Genomic DNA, 17624 nt, shown 5'->3' with positions numbered 1-17624 from the left:
CAGCGTACAAAGCAGATGGAGAAACAAGTGACCTAAAAAAAACCGGGGGAAAACAGCTAAGAGAGAGACACAATCTTGCCACAGATCCAGGAAATATTTTGACCTAATCACTAACATTTTCCCCCTTATACATTGAACATAACTGCTCTGTCACACACTTATACACAAACCTTCTTGAATGAATTGCCTTTCCCCGTTACTGTTTACATCAAGCAAACACAGCCTACACATATGTTTTGGAAATAATAAACACTATTATAACACTATAAACACATAAGGGCTAGGAACTTAATACACACAAAAATGAAATGTACACTGCAGTGACATAAAAGTAAAAATTAATTAAAAACAGTCTGTAGCTGCTGGACCGCGTGCAGCAAATGCAATTCTAATATGACCCTCGGCATTGTCTTGCTTTGATATTTTCATCCCGGTGTGCATGTGTCAAATTCTTCCTTAAAGTTCCCCACTTCCTTTCAGCTCAGCCAGCAAACACTCGTTGGTAGCCACCAGGGACCTGCAGTACATACACAGACACAAATCACAAGTAGCCAATAAAGTAGGGTGTTTAGGTGTGAGAACACCATTGTTGTGGGTATATATATATATATGGCAAGAACCAAGTGTCAACACTAAAATGGCCGCATCTTCTTACCTGTGGCTTTCTTGCAGCATATTTGACAAGTCCTTGACTTTCTCAGCCTCCTGCACTTTCTCCCTCAACCCTTCGATCTCTTTCCTCAGCTCCTCCACTTCTGTCTGAGCCTCTGAGGATGTGCAAGCACAAAGTGTGAGAGCTTGTAAGGAAAACAGCAACATGTTCACTCATATCTCCCACTGGCTTTTCCACCCACCTTTAATCTGAGTAATAGGCGAACTTTTCATCATAGACTTGAGATACTGTCGTTCTAACTTGATGAGCTGTTTCTGTAGAGTGACATTTTCCTCCAAGACAATCCTGAGCTGCTCATTTAGTTTGCCCTGTGTTAAAGTAAAGATACAGTGTGCTCATCAGAACTATTAAGGTCTACTAAAGTTCAACATTGTTTTCTAGAGCTGAATCCACTCACAACTGCATTGCGAGCTTCCTCCAGCTGAGCAGAGATGTTACGGACTTCAGTTTTGTGTTCTTCCTCTCGCGCAGCCGCTTGAAAGCTCAGTGCATCAGCTTCCCGTCTTAAGGTCCTGACCTCAGCCTCTCGGCTGGAAATATCGTTTTCCATCATAGAGAGGATCTGGACGGCCTGAGCTAGAGCCAAAAATAGAAATGATGAGAAGACAGTCATTATCTCAGGCTCCTGTAATCAGATACCACATTCCCCAAACCAAACTCCCAACTCACACAGGAAGTTGTTGTTATGATGCAGTGACCTCTCTCCCGTCCAGTGTTTGTCCACGAGGTTGAGGAGCATCTCCAGGGGTTTCCTATAACTACCCTGGGAAGTGAATTCAGAGATAGGCATATATGAGAAAAGACACAACCTCAAATGTGATTTTAGTAGTAAGAACAAAAGAATAACGAATCAGTATATAAAATAGTAAATAGACTGAATTAACTTCCCACCCTTTTTTTCTTTTCTACTTGCTGCGGCAGGCTGGAGCCCCCTTCTGTCTTGTTGAAGCTAGAGTAAGTCAGTCTTGGAGGATGTAAGATGGGGTTGGAGGGGTCCGATAGATTCAAACCAGGACGACGTGGACTGGGAGGCCGGATATTAATAAATGAAGAACTATGACGGCAACTTTGATCTGGAAAATGTTGAAAACAAAGTGAAATTTGGTATTTGTGGATGTGTATAACTTCTGACAAAGGATTTTATCAAGTACAGACATTCAGCTCTTACCAGGATTAGGGGTGTAATGTCCCTTGGCTGCATGTCTGGTTTGTTTGGGGAGGTCCTTTTGCTTTTGTTTTCCTGGCACAGGCCTGCGTTTCTCTACATAGGGGCCAAAGGACACCTTTGGTCTGTCAGCCACTTTTAATGAGGTAGAGCTTCTTTTATGAGATGCTTCTTCCATGTATGGCACTTTGGACTCTGTGTTATCTGGTCAAATACAAATGACATAATAAAACACTGATATTAATTTACCTTCGGTAGACACTGTGTTCATAATTAAAAATACAACAAGAATAGCCTCTGTCTCCACCTAGTGGTGGTTTTACAGATTGTCAATAGCTGATAAGACGGGACTGACTGTAAATTAGTGCCCTTTCTTTTACTATTTCAAGAAAATCAATTTATCCTGTGTTCACCCAGATCTGATTATGTATTCTAATGACCAAATCAAAATTACAGATTTCAATTACAATTACAAAAATGCTGATTTTTGATAAATCTCTTATGGATCATGATGTCTAAAGCTGGGACTAAAGAAGACAGAATTGCCATTCAACCACAAAGTATTGTTCCCATCATATCAACTCTTGCAATCTCTATCCTCATAATAAACACTAACATGCACTTGACTAACTCTACATCTCTAACTGACTCTGTACAGAGAGCTGCAAAAACATACCATGCTTTGTGGGTGGATACCTGAGGATGGACTTGGCAGTCTAAAACACAAAAAGTACATGCAGTATATATCATAATGTAAATGTACAACTGGTAATATTGTTTGATCCACAGTGAAATAGAAATCACCTGTTTTGGAGTCGAACTCCTCTGTTCTGTAAAATCTTTTGATTCTTCCTCATTGGGTTCTGAGACAGAAGACAGTTTGAAATTAAAAGACATTTGAAAACAAAACATAAATTCCACTGGTTTGGTTTTGATTTGATAATTAGCTTTTGGACTTTGACATCTTACCTTCTGCCTCCTTGTGAGCTGAGTCACTTTGGCCTCCATGATTCGTCTCAACAAAATTCAACACAATATCATCAGTGTCAGTCAGCAGGGAGAGCCTCTTGGTTAAGCGGTCAACTGAAGCCAGTCTCTGATCACTGCATCTGGGAACCACCAGCAAGACAGTAAAGATACAACTCGAGCAAATGGTGGAAAGGAATTTATTTTAATGATGGTAACTTTTTATGGGGGTTTCTGTCACTCAGGGTTACAACACTTTTGTCACTTAAAACACAACACTGATATGTGTGTAGCTGCTTTCTTCAAAATCAAGCAGTTAATTATTGCAAGAATACATCCAAGTGATGGGCATTTGTGAAGTCTGATGTGTAGTGTGGTAAAATAATTAACCAAACAATGTCTTTATCCTTCCTGAAACTATTCTAGACCCAACAAACGGTGCGTTTTCCATGTTCTCGAGATTTGGTGGACCTTCTATCGAGTCAAAGTTGATACACATAAAAAACTCTTTAAAGTTAAGCATATGACAATCTGTGTACCTTTGGTCAGCAGCCTGATTCAAAGATGAGCTCTTCTGCTGAGGTAGAAGGTCAGAGGAGAACTGCATTATAGCAGCTTTGCGCTCTGTGTCTCTGACTGCACAGCCATCTAGAAAGCAACGGAAGACACTCAGTTATGCTGGAAACTGAGCTGAGATTAGCACAATCTGGGCGACATGGCTATATCTTACCTAGTTTGCGCAGGTTGGGCATTGCATGCACCAGATAAGGCCGGTAGTGTGGGTGACTTTTGGTCAGAGGGTTGAGCCTGAGGTCCAGCTCTCTCAAAGCTGGCAGCTCATACAGCACTTTCACCTCTTCAAGGGAAGGTATGCGGTTATAGTACAGGATCAGCCTCTCCAGCACTTTCAAATGTTGAACCCCCTGGGGAGGAAACAATACAACACAATACTTTAAAAGAGGTCAGGCAACAGTTACTAGCAGATTCATTCATAACAATGTCACTCACATTTTACGTAAAATGCTTGTTGTGGGGAGGGAGTGGGGGGAGTGATGGGTGAAGTGAGGCAAGTGTGTTCTCAAATGAAATTTCCATCAGTTTCATGTCTTAAAGTGTACTTCCAAAGAGGTACTCTAGGGTCATGACTTGGAGTGGTTACAGTGGGTCAATTGGTTGGTTAGTCAGTACAAAATCATGCTATTCAACCAAACATTTTTCAAACCCACAGAACTTACCTTTTTAATGATATCAAATATGTCTGAAATGATGAAATATGTGAGTAAAATGATGCATAAGACACCTAGACATCTTGGATTTGAATATTTCAATCAGTGTATACATCAAAAAGATTCAATGAGGAGTTGTAAGAAGCCGATACATATTATAAATGTGAAACGGTCAAAAAGTGTGGAATAAGATGATTTTAATAACCATAAAGCTACTTAAAGAAAAATAAAAGATAACTGGGCCCTTTACAGTTGCAACATAGTTCCATAACTGTGGAATTGTATCGAACACCTACAAACACGTTTACAGCTCAAAAACACGACAAAGAGTTTAAACCTACATTAACGGAGACGAGGGCGTTGCAGGAGAGGTCCAGGGACTTCAGGCGAACAAAGTTATTCAGTGCGTTTCCCAGATGTCTTATCTTCTCCTCATATGTCCCCGGGAGGCTCAGTGAGCGGACATCACCTGTTTAAAAAGTATAATATATTTATAAATTAGACTGCATTGCATTATTTGCTTCTGATGCTTCGGTTTGCAGCAGGTGACAGGTGGCTATGTTAGCTGTCGTTAGCTTAGCCACCGATGCTGAGGCTTGGGAAAGCAACTAGCTAGCTACAATTGTTTTATATAACGAAAGCTAAACGCCACGGCTTGGCCGTTAATGTTAGCTAGTATTTATGCCTACATAACGTTTGTATTAGCATGATATAATATTACCGAGACAGGGATGTTTTAATTGTAATCTGTCCCGTATCCATTGCTCCGTTACTGTTGTCAAACACTCCGCCGCCATACTTTTCGAACTTAAGTTGCCTTCAGGTACTGTCGGAAAAAGTCAAGATCTGATCTTCAGTATTTGGAAAAAAATATGTTTGCCGTACTGCTAGATACGACTTTTTAACATTGTTTTTAATTCATATTACTGGCTAAGACGAACCGAGTAAACATTTTTTTAAAGGTTTGGCTCAGCTTTTTAGTTTTTCAAGTTTATTTGTAGAGTACAGTCTCATTCTACAGCCTATAAAAGCAAGTAAAAGAGATTTACAGAACGATAAAATGGAAGATATAAATACTCAAGTGATTCACAAAAGTTACGCTTTATCCTGCCGGTACAGTAGCAGAGTTTACGAGGGGCTTTGAAGGCGTCTTTTGGGGCCTGCGCACTCTCCATATCCGGACTTGTCACGTGTCAAAACAAACGTGCAAAAGTGTTCCTGCCTGAAGTTTGGTCCTGTGTGGTCTGTGTTTAGCTGTGCACTGACTTCATAAAACACGAGCATACATTCAGATTCATGGTACAATTGTTGTAGCTTAATTAACTTCAGACACTTTAATTAGAACCAACTTTCTTTGTTGCCGTTAGTAACGGTTACGTTGCCAACGTTGTGGATGTTTACAGGATTGTCACTCGTCCTCAGGATCAATGGCGTCCTGTGTAGCAGAGTGGATAACATCCTGTTCCAACATCATTTTGTCTGCCACAGCACTGCACTCTTCTTACAGACTCTTTAAGGTAGGTGTCATTCAGTGTCAATAAAGACAAAGATCAATTTTACTAACATTAACTTTTAGGGCTGAAACTATTTGTTTAATCAATTAGACGATCTACAGAAAACTAACCTACAAATTTTGACAACCACGAAACCACAAAAATGTAAACATTCTCTGGTTCCACCTTCTCAAATGTGAGTATGTCTACAACTTATATATTAATCAAGGAAAATAATTGGGAAGTTAATTGATACTGAAAATAATTTGTTACAGCCTCATAAATTTGAAGCTGCGTTCACTGCTTGGTTCGAGTTTTTTATCTATTGGATATTTTGCAGCTTAATTGCCATATTTATTTGTAACATATAATTAATGTATGCTTTCCTAACATCCTGTAGCTGACATCTCCGTTACTTTTAGTTAAATAATCAATAAATACATGTAAAAAATGTCTCACTTTGTAATTTTGCTGCTGCCTCTGCATTCGCCTCTCTCTGCAGGATCACAGAGCTCCCTCAGTAGGCCTCTTCCTGCTTGGACTCTCTGCAGCACTTTGCGTCTTGCGTCCCTCCGGCTCATACCTCACCTCCATCCAGAGAGAAGCAGAGTGGGCCGGCGAGGTTCTAGCTCCAGCGCTGGTCTCCTTCGACTTCCTGTGGCTCAGTGAAGACCACAACACAGCACATATTCTCCTGTGTGGCTCCTGTCTGCTGTTGGGACTGTGTGACTGGCTCTCAGCAGATGCTCTCACAATGATGACACGCTGCCTGGGCGTGTCTTCCCTGTCCTGCTGCCTGACGGTGTGTCTGTTTGCCGGTAATGCTTTAGGGGCCTTGGGCGGTGCGGCCCTCAGCCTCCCGTTGCTTGTGGCTCAGAGGGTCGGAACAAACACTTTTGCTCCACTCATTTCTCCAGCTGCGACTGAGGGACTCACCAAGTGGCTTTTAAAAGGTTCCATGTCTGTTGGCTGTTGGGCCTCCACACAGGCCCTCAGAAAGTTTCTGTTGGATGTGACTGACCGATGTAATATAGGCATTTAGTAAATCGGTAGAGATCTGTGTGATTAGTCAGGATCTGTGTATATTTATGGAATGTCAATTGACAAATTGGACCTATGCAAAAAATGTGCCTAACTTTTACTAAGCATTTCAGGACGATTGTGAGGAAGATTTGAGTTAACTTCATTGCCATTGCCATTAAAACAAACGCTGTTAGGAATTTGCCTTGTTGAGCTCATAGTGCAACAGAACAGACAATTAATTCAGCAACAGAACATTCCAACAAAGACAGACAACAGACTGATTTTCATATTCATCACGCTTGTATGATACCACGTCTGCATGCTAATGGAAGGTCAAACCGGAGCTGGAATTATTATTAATTTATTATTAAGTATTTCAGAAATCATTCTGAAATCTGATTTAGTCATTTCTTTGTATTACCACATCCCATCCCACTTGGGTTGTTTAGTTTTACTGGAATTTACAGTAGCTGCTAACAAAGACCTTATGAACTTCATAGGATCTTAATTTCAATAAAAGCACAAGTTGAAACAAAATTCAGATACCACTGAACTCATTTGCATGAGAGTATGTGTCCACAATTTACACCTGATTCTGCATCACTGTGGTGTGACAATAACCTTTTCATATAGTGGAAGTGCCTGAGTGACATTTACTAAACATTTCAGTTTAACTATGATGTAGCTGACATGTGGGCATTTTCATTTCTTTTGTGATCATTTCCAAGGATATCTAGCCAGCCGTACTTAATCTGAGGCCATTGACATCCTGCACACATCTCTGCTTACAGTTTTAGTGTTGTGGATACTAAAAACATCCAGCTGCCTCAGAGTCTGGGTCCTATTTGTTCTGCAGCCTCAGCAGTATCACTGTTTAAATATCTGCAATGGCCAAAGCTCTTGGCCCCACTCTTACCTCATCATGCCCATTTGATACTTAACATTGCACTCTTTTTTTTTTTATTACTTCCTTGGTTTTTAGTGGTAACAGAAATGACCTCATCTTAAACCATCCTCACTTAAATGAGGTCTGTATAACTGTGTTTGTCCACAGCGTTGTCCTTGCAAGATGTTACTGTTCTTTACAGAGTTGTGTAGTGGGCACTGCAGTTTCTCTCGCAGGATTTCAGAGTTGTGAGCAGCTGCCTCAGCAGTTTTGCTGCAGTATACGTACAAGCATTTGTGGCTCCGTGCCTGTTTGTGGGTCAATACCTTTGTCAGTCCTCAGAGCACAGGTGACCAGGGATAGTTTCGTGGTGTTCAATCATTTTGTGCACATCTGTGAGTTTGGGATGCCGAAATGATCATGATAATTGTGCTGCCTGTGTTTTTTTTTGTCATGATTTATCATTCAGTTCATGTCTTTTTTTGGCAACGTGGAAGTGTTTTAAAAATGTCACATGTACTTTAATTTATTATTGTATTTAATTTCTTTTTGTCGTTTTTTCCCCCAAAAATTATTAATATTCACTAAAGGAAGATAAAGTCAACAGTCTGCAGTTTCTGATCTTTATGAGCACCTGGAACACGGCACATATCATACACCTCTGTCTCTGAACCGGCCCCCAGTCCAATCAGTCTCCATACTGTCACTCCACCACTGCAGCGGATCTGGAAACTGCACTGAGCATGCTCACCACAGATGCAGCCTGTAGATGGAGCAAAGTGGAGAGGAGGGGGAGAAGGTGGAGAAAGGGGAGGAGAGAGAACGGCAGAGAGGGAGTCACACAGGAGTCTCACGCTGCAACAGCATCCCAGCGCTGTGTGCAGCTCTGAGAACAAGGGCTGCATGAGAAGATTAGTCATTGACAACACAGATGGAGTGTGAAAGGGGAATACAGATGACTGGAAAGTCAGATTGTCATCACCAAAGAGGAGAAGATATGTGATAAGGTAAAGAAGATAAAGCATTATGCATGGCGGGATGGGCTGACGGTTAAGATAGAAAAAAAGAAATTGAATTCTCTGGAGAAGTCGAGACCAGTATCATCATCATGCATCCTTTGATTGTCAGTATACTTGTGTGTTATAATATTATCAGGGTAAGAAATAAAATGTTCTCTGCTTTTCTGCAGCGTGATAAAGGTATATGTTATTACTGAGTTCATCTGTCATTTCCAGGGACTCTTGGACGGCGTGGAGATGTACGCCTTCTACTCCCTTTTAGTCTACATCTTCTACACTGTCTTTAAGAAGGAGGAGGAGGAAGCCTTGGAGGGGGCGTATGGAGCTTCCTCAGACGTATGTCTAGCCACATCATGTCCAGCCTCAGGGGTCTTCTGTCAGGGGGGGAAAAAACATTTTTGCGGGGGAACATGCATGCGTCACCTACCACCTGACAGTACAATATAGTCTACGTCATAAAGGATGGAGAAATTTGTGGTGTCATTTCATGTCACATCTGCATTTTGTGTGAATTGCTACGCATTCAATGTGTAAATATTTTGCGTTTGTATTACCGTCTGACCCTCATGTATGTTGCTGTGCTCAGGAGCCAGGACCTGTTTCCATGGAAACAGGGAGCAGGAGAAGAGATGGCCACACCTCCAAAGTGGGGAAAAAGGCTTGTGCTCGGCTTAGTGATTCAAGTGAGTCCTCAAATAGCTTTTCAGAATATTTATAGGCCAACATAAAGGCTGTTGTATGATATAGAAGAATGATACAACATTTATGATGTGGTTAGTTTCTACTAATTGATTGATTAGCACATACATTCCTTTACTCTTTATTGTTTATGTGATTTGTTGTCACCCAGGCAGTAGCAGTGACAGTGATGAAATGTCTCTGAGTGATGAAGAAGAGAAAGATGGCCCCGACATCCCAGCCTGCACTCCTCTGGCTGCCTTTTTGTCCTTCAAGCAGGAGGCTGAGAGGAGGAGGGCCTCACAAGTTCAGCTGGAAACAACAGGAAAGGTAGCAAAACTGTGTCATCACTTTGACCGAGCTGCTCACCTGAAACATAAATGAGCAGTTCCTCAAATAGGAGCGTCTGCGGTGTTACTAAGCTTTGTGTATGTGTGTGCGTTTGTGCTGCCCAGTTGTCAGAGTCTCCCCTAGTGGCGGTGATGTCCCACTTGCTGACTTTTCTGGAGCAGTACTCCCACTTCCAGCAGCTGCAGCAGCAGGCTGACCAGTACCGGGTCCAGCTGAAGAGGCACCGTGTCCAGCACCGCCGCCAGATGAAGGCCCTGCGAGCGTCCTACCGCCAGCGCCTCAGGGACAAGAACAGCATCATCAGCAGCCTGGAGGAGGCCATCAGCCAGCAACAGACCCCCAGTCCACTGAGCGAGGGTGAGGCAGAAAGGGGAGGGTCGCAGAGGGGGAGGAGAGAGGAAAGAAGGGATGGGGGAGGGTGAAATTAAGGTGCAAGAGGGGATGGGTTTACATTTCCATGTGGTGGGTGTGAGGATGATGAAAGACAGAGAGAAATGGTTGGTGGAGAAGAAAAAGGCCCAGGGGACTAAAGGTAGATTTAAATCAATATGAGACTTCATATTGGATGAGATCATCTGATGGACCAGGAGGACAATGAATAAAGAAAGCCATATTCACATGCTCTTCATAATATATGTAGGTGTATATCCTTCGGGTTTTGTAATATAGATGAGAATGTTTTGTGCTCTCACTTACACATGTGGAAATCCTTTTTTTGAGAATTTGAGAAGCAACGATCATTCAAAGGGAGTAGAGGGACTGGAGTCATCAATTCTTAAGACAGTGTCCTACGTAGTTCACTTCAGTGTTTTTCCATGCAAGATTTGATTCTATTCAACCAGGGACACACTGTACACCTTTTTATAGAAGAATACAGTCATCATTAAAGGAGCAGACTGATTAGATTTATACAGGTGTAAGTCTAGTGATGTCACAGAGGCCAGATTAACACTTAACAGCTGCGACTGACCTCAAAGCTTCAGATGTCGGTATCTGCTGTGTTTCAGATTTGACCAGATGGTTCTTTGACCTCAGAGCAGAAGAGTAGATGTAGCAACTGCTCACATCACGTTTCTGTGTTTTATGTACAGCATTTTAACAAATGCATGACTCCATGAAGCTGCAGACAGATCGGATTCCTGTCCTTAGGCTGCCTGGTACAGCCTCACAGAAATATGTCAATATGGATGATAACGTGTATAACCAGACCGGTTTTATATGAATCTCAGTGTGTAAGCGTGTGTAAGCAGACATGCGCACTGACTCTCATTAGTCCCAGGACAAAGATACATGATTAAGTGGCGAGGGTCTTTGGTACTTGGATAGTGATTCTGTGGCTCTCTGTCATAAATAAAGCATGGTGGGAGTGCTGTTTTATTCCCTGCAAATGCACTTACAAGGTCTGGCACATGCAAGGCTCCACGTGTACTTGTGTTGGGCTAAAAATAGCCCTGGAGTCCATGTCCTAGGTTTACAAGGCTGTTTGGTCTGTTTGTTTACTGTAATGCAACGTGCAGGCCTAAGTGGAGGAGTGATGCTGTGCCACTCGTGTTGTGATCTTCTATTCAGTATTTGATTCGGATGAATGGCTGGTGCTCCATTCAGCGGTCACTCATCAAGACTTTAATCTTTATCTTCGTTTTTCAGTGAAATACATTTTCTTGTATCATCTGAAGCTGCCGTTTTAAAATGTACAAAGCTATCTATCTCCCTGCCTCTGCAGACCAGAACAGCTCATAGACTTCACGTTTCTGGCAAGCACGTTTCTAGCAACATCACTGATGCACAGCTGTAGCCTCTCCTCCATGTTTTTTATTTATTTTTTTGTTCCTGGCACCACCACCTCACCCTGCACCATTATGACACAGCAAACCTGATATGCTGATATGAATTAGCATAAGGCCCTGCAATGAAAATCAGAGATGACAGAGCCTGATAAATCATTGAGGAGGAAGAAGGTGATTATAATGCCGTTGGGCATGCTTCTCAGGTTCCTGATGAACAATCAGGTTGTTGCATCGTATAAGTGAATCTTGGTTCTGCACTCGATCCAGGCCGCACGTGTCAAGCTGCAGTAATCCTGCATAGGTCTGTGAAGTTTCCCTGGAGATGTGAGAGTGAAAACACGGCAACGCTAATGTTAACTTCACTGCAGTGCATGGTGACTACATGGTGTGTAAAAGAGCTTTAAGTGCATACTTAATTTTCATTAATATTAAACACACTCATAAGTATTCAAGCGTAGTGTGGAAATTGGTCATAATTGAAAAGATTAAATATATAAAACAGGTCAGAGGAAGTTCAAAGGATGTTGGTTGGTACTATTTATGGGTGGCCTAATATGAATATGGGTCCAAAGATGAAGGTTATTTTGCTGTTAGGCTGACGATGAGGATGGAAAGGCTGATTATAGTTTTGCTCATTTATGTCCCACAAGGAGAGTCCAGCAGTGAAGCAGGGATACAAGCTGGGGTTCGCGGGCTGGTTGAGTCTCTGTACGGTCTGCAGGGTGAGCGGAGTAAGCTGAGAGGAGAACTCCGTCTGCTGCACTCACAGCTGGAGCAGAAGGACAGAGACAGACACTCTCGCATACAGGCCTTTCAACAGCAGGTACTATGCTGCGTTTTAGTTAAACCACAATGCTATATCCATTTTAGAAAAAAAAGCCTACCTGAAATGTAGTCATAATTAATTGAAACAAAGAGGTCTGTTAAAATGTGAATTATTTATTACGAAATCTCCAAAAATGACGTAATTTATCAGAAGGTATGTTATTATTTATTTTACGTCCATAAGTATTGAGAAAAGAGAAGGTATCATAGTTTCTAACTTACAGAAACACACAACCACTTGCATATCTTCATGAATGTATGATGCCCCTCAGGTGATGGCACATGCTATTGTGCATATGTATGAATGTTATAAATGTTTTATGTGACTCTGTGTAATCTACCCCTCGCTGCCATTTTGGCCACGTCTCTCTTGCAAAAGATATAATGTATCTCAAGAGACTTTCAAGTTGAATAGAAAATAGCAGAATTGTATAACTTCACATTGTTCTACAAATAATGGAATGAAATAGAGAGTTGATTATGTCTATATTCTCAAATCAAACCTGTGTTTGTAACTTTCTTGCACAGATTGATGAGCTGAAGAGTTGCATAGAGGAGCGCGAGGAGGAGCTGTCAAGACTGAGAACAGCCACCGTAAGCGCTGGGAACTATTGATTTAATCATTTGTCAAGTCTTAGTCACTTTCCCTGTCATCAGCAAAGCTGCCACAGTGTATTCTCACACCCAGTGATTGAAATACCATACTGTAAAAATGCCTCAGCATGACTTTTATAACAGCTTAATTATAAATCCAGGATGAGGAAACACTCATCTACAAGGATATGTATGTGAGGAATTCACATGGCAAAAAATTCAGGTTTTAATGCATCTCTCGTCGTTTCATTTCCTCAGGGGGCCACGGACTCAGAGAAGCGGGTGCTGTGTCTGTCAGCAGAGAACGAGAGTCTGAAACAGAACCTGAGTGTTACCCAAGGCCTCCTGCAGCAGCTGTCAACCATCCCCTCCCAGTCCAGCACCATGCTCATCAAGGTGAGGCGCACCAGCACAGCTGAGAGAGCTCACCAATGTCCTACCAAGGCAGCCATAAGTGACTGCAAACGCAAATACTTCTACTACTAATTTACTTTGTTTTATGTCCTAGGAGAATGAAAGTCTCCGCAGCAGAGTGCAGCAGCTGGAGATGTCCCTACAGCAGCGCGCTGACCAGCTGTCACACCTGGAGCGACAGAGCGAACAAAGCGAGTGGAGGAGAGGAGAAGAGCTGAGGAAACGAGAGGAACGAGTGAGGGAGCTGCAGCTGGAGCTGGACAGAGAGAGAGGCAAGGAGCCAGTGGTGAAGGTACGCCTTATCTGAAAGGGCTATTGAAACAGATTTGAACATTATAGAGTGAGCTGTTAAATTAGAAAGCAGCTTTTTGATGGATTTCAGAGTGAGTTTAACTGGAAACGCATCAGTGTTTATTATAAAGAAGAAATAATTAACACAATTGCATCAAAATACTCATTGCCTCCTTATTTTGTATGTTATTAGAGTAGATGACCTGAATCAGGTGTGTTTTCTCTCAGTATGTCACCCAGACTGTGGAGGTGGAATCACCTGCCACATTAAAGCATCTGACTAAAGCCAGACAGAGGAATGAACTGCTGTCCGAAAAGTTGTCCAATCAGAATGAGCGGTGCAAACAGCTGGAGGAACAAATCAGGAAGTCCGATGAATACAGCTGTAATCTGCAGCACAAGGTAACAGAGGCCACAGAATTCATGCTTAACTAGTTTGGCGGGAATTAGTATCTGTCATATCTGCTGTAAAATAAACATACACAATGTAATACACACCCACACACACCCACATGGGCTGAATAAACTGGTTTTAACATGCAATATGAAACAGTTTATACTTTGGTGATATATATGACCTGTGTTTTTAGAAGTAGATAGTTGTGCTCCACCAGTTTTTGAACATGTCTCAGGCAGCAACAAGCTGGACATAAATTGTAAGATGAACCATCATTTGGGCTTTTGACAATAATGCCCCATGATGACGCTTAATATCCATCAGTACATAGATTAGTTCTGTTGGCTGCTGGCCACTAAGAGGCAAGGAAACTGGCAACAAATCCCAGATGGTCCTCCTGATGCGTCAACTTTGATTTAAAAAAATGAACGAGACAGAATTGACAAAGTCCAGAGGGGTAAATAAACCAGACCACGTTTAGAGAACAGATGATTAAAGGAGAGAAAATCAAAGGCAGAAGGAGGAAGGTTCCCACATCGCTGCTGGAAATTCACAACCTGGATCAATTTCATTGACAGATGAACTCATTACAGAGCTGAACCTGCACAGATTGGACCAGTCGAGCTGACAGATTGACAAATTGCTGTGCTGAACCTTTTTACAGATTGCGGCGTATGAGAGAGAAATCAGTAAACTGAGAGAGGAGTTGTTGAAAGAGATCGGCCACTTGGAGGAGAGGAAGGAGGAAGCTGTGAAGGCTGCCGCCAACTGCTCAGCCGAGCACTTTCAGAACCTGCAGGACCAATTCTTCTGTGAGTTACACCAAATAATTCAACCTCCAAACCCTCTTTTTAGAGGGTCTGATAGGGAGGTTTTGTTACCTTTGGACAGAGTCAGGCTAGCTGTTTCCCCCGTGTTTCCAGTCTTTATGCTAAGCTAAGCAAACTGGCTGTTGGCTGTAGCCTTATATTTAACAGACAGATATGATAGTGGTGTCAATCTTCTCCTCCAACTCTCGGCAAGAAAGCAAATAAGAATATTTCCCAAAATGTCAAACCATTACTTCAAATAGATTTACTGATACAAAACTCGTGATTCTACATGTTTTTTTTTGTCAGGCTTGCAGAAACGTCTGACAGCACTCCCTCCAACTTTACGCTCCATGAAGACAGACTACACCAGTCTGAGGAGCCAGGTCCGAAACTTCTCAGACTTTTACGGAGCAGCTATTAACGATGCAAAAAAACAGGTATGTACAGTGACATCATGTTGTGACTTAAATAAATAAAATGTAAACAAATCTGACCAAATTGACAGGCCTAGTAAGGAGTTTTTGTCTGTCTTTGACAGATTTCAGCAGCTCTCAGTGAGATGTCTGAAGCCAACAAAGATCTCCTGGAGAAATATAGGAAGGAGGTTGCACTGCGCAGGAAGTACCACGAGCAGCTGGTGGAGCTTAAAGGTACGCAAAGACGACAAAATAAAAATCCACTGCAGAAAATAAAATCTGTCATTAACCTGGCCTTCTGTTTTCAGGCAACATCCGCGTGCTGTGTCGTGTGAAGCCTGTGCTGAAGGAGGACCAGCATGAGGAGGGCCAGTCTGTGGTGGTGACGATGGACCCCAACAACGAGTCCTCGCTCAATGTGCTGAACAAAGGAAAGGGTCGGATCTTTGAACTGGACAAGGTCTTCCACCCTCAGGCCACACAGGAAGAGGTAGTGAAAATGAACAGCATGTGCAGGAAATATAAATCATGACAAGAGCTCTAAGCCTTCGTTTGGTTTCACCAGGTCTTTCAGGAGATTGAGCCTCTTGTGACGTCCTGCATCGACGGCTACCATGTCTGCATATTTGCCTACGGACAGACTGGCTCTGGAAAAACTTACACCATGGAGGTATACTCTCTAGTTTAACAGCATTATTGTAGCTATAGAGAGACGATCCATAATGTAGGCTGCAGGCTAAGTCTCCTCTGATTTTCAGGGCAGTGTGGAGAACCCAGGCATCAACCAGCGAGCCCTAAAACATCTCTTCAGTGAGATCGAGGAGAGGAAGGACATGTGGTCTTACACTGTCACTGTCAGCTCTGTGGAGATCTACAACGAGGTGCTAAGGTACAGTATGCTGCACTTTTCTTCAGATAGCCTAATTTACAGTACAGCTACTATACATTGGTTGTTTTATTGTTGATGTTACATTGTGTTTCTTAGAGACCTGCTGAGTAAAGACGGGGAGAAACTGGACATAAAGATCAACCCGGACGGAACGGGACAGCTGCATGTGCCGGGCCTCAGGGTCATCGAGGTTAAGAGCTTCCAGCACATCAAGAAGGTGACACAGTGTGTTTCAAACAATCCATGCTTTACTTTAAGAATAAATCTTTACATTAATGCTAATTATTCTTATTGTCCAGATTTTAGCCACAGCCCGAAGGAACAGGATCACCTTCGGCACTCAGATGAACCAGCACAGCTCCCGCTCCCACGCTCTGCTCTGTATCACCGTTCAGGGCACTGACCTCGCCACCGGGTCCAAAACCACAGGTCAGTCACACATGCATTTCTCCGTCTAGTGTTTAAAAGGCCCCTTATTGATACCCGCTATATATTTGAATCAGACTTGGCATTCCTCATTGAATCCCTCTCTGTTTTATTAAAACTGAGTGCAGTCTAGTCCTAGTGCTGAATCACAAACGATATTTCTCAAGGGACATCATTGTGAATATGTGCAGTCTTTAAGCTGAAGGAAGGTTGAGAAGAGAGAGAAAAAGCACAAAAGAGAAGCTTCTGATCAGGATTCAGTCAGGCACATGCGGGTCCACAGATGACTGTCTTCATCGTTCCACCATTAACTTTTCTTTCCTCAGGCAAGTTGAACCTGGTGGACCTGGCTGGCTCGGAGAGGGTATGGAAGTCTGGTGCAGAGGGAGAGAGGCTGAAAGAGGCCCAGAACATCAACCGCTCCCTGCTGGCACTGGGGGACGTAATTCAGGCACTGAGAGCTCGGCAGACTCATATCCCTTTCAGGAACTCCCGCCTTACGTACTTATTACAAGACTCCCTGGGCAAAGGCAGCAAGACTGTCATGGTGGTGCAGGTGAGATTACTGCTCCACACTCATAGCTTTTCAGCCTTAGAAGTTTGCAGTAAATTTCATTTGAAGTCTTTGTTGATTCCTTGTTTTTGTTTCAACCACTAAAGGTGTCCGCTCTGGAGAGTAATGTGGGAGAGACATTGTGCTCACTGAAGTTTGCCCAGAGGGTGTGCAAGGTGGAACTGGGTCCTGCAGCCAGGAAGATTGAATCTGGAGGACAGTGCGACTGACTTGAATCAGCCACTTCCTGTCCCCAGTGATCACCAGGAAGCCATGAATGCACCAGTCAAGATTATCACCCTACCAACCAACCATCACGCTACAGTATCAACAAGATCAACAGCAATCGTGCTCAAGGGCTAAATCTGTGGAGGTCTGTGTGGCACCCGAATGCCAACCTTTGATTGAGGTTAGGTATTGAGGATTTTGGCCTCCTCCTTGCCATTTCCTGCTTCTGACAAGTGATCACCATTCATCATTAGATAATCTGCATGCGGGAGTATTTATTCTTCCACTCTGAGTGCCAAAACATCCTCTGACTGCCCCCGCGGCCTAAGATTTGATGCTTCCTTGAACTACAATAGCTCGGTTTCCTTTTATTAAATACCAAAATCCAGGATTTATCTTCTCAGCCTCTTGAGGCTTTTCTCGTCAATCCTCATATCAGTATTTAGAGCAGCATCATGTTCAGACAGGCTCCACAAGCTTCCAGAGCCACAATATCAACACTTCCATTTTTG

General features: G+C 42.7%; 2 protein-coding genes across 2 annotated transcripts; one reads left to right on the top strand and one right to left on the bottom strand.

The window, feature by feature from the left end:
• Positions 1–324: 324 nt before the first annotated feature.
• Positions 325–4827, bottom strand: cep72 (centrosomal protein 72). Its single transcript, XM_070912615.1, has 14 exons — positions 4752–4827; positions 4372–4499; positions 3535–3727; positions 3344–3452; positions 2808–2947; positions 2643–2701; positions 2515–2554; positions 1842–2042; positions 1565–1746; positions 1343–1436; positions 1071–1249; positions 855–981; positions 656–767; positions 325–517 (listed from the first exon to the last, which is right to left on the bottom strand). Exons 1-14 carry the CDS (start codon positions 4825–4827, stop codon positions 457–459), a joined length of 1701 nt encoding a protein of 566 aa, XP_070768716.1. The 3' UTR covers positions 325–456.
• Positions 4828–8688: 3861 nt separating this feature from the next.
• Positions 8689–17114, top strand: LOC139290256 (kinesin-like protein KIFC3). The gene is made up of 19 exons (XM_070911978.1): positions 8689–8787; positions 9038–9134; positions 9302–9459; positions 9585–9837; positions 11918–12090; positions 12621–12686; positions 12945–13082; positions 13195–13392; positions 13620–13793; positions 14453–14600; positions 14907–15037; positions 15139–15250; positions 15325–15506; positions 15582–15686; positions 15775–15905; positions 16002–16122; positions 16205–16334; positions 16658–16887; positions 16992–17114. Exons 1-19 carry the CDS (start codon positions 8689–8691, stop codon positions 17112–17114), a joined length of 2769 nt encoding a protein of 922 aa, XP_070768079.1.
• Positions 17115–17624: the final 510 nt, after the last annotated feature.

This window comes from Enoplosus armatus, chromosome 9 (genome assembly GCF_043641665.1).
Source record: "Enoplosus armatus isolate fEnoArm2 chromosome 9, fEnoArm2.hap1, whole genome shotgun sequence".
Lineage (NCBI taxonomy): Eukaryota > Metazoa > Chordata > Actinopteri > Centrarchiformes > Enoplosidae > Enoplosus > Enoplosus armatus.
This window is presented reverse-complemented; position numbering and strand designations above follow the sequence as displayed.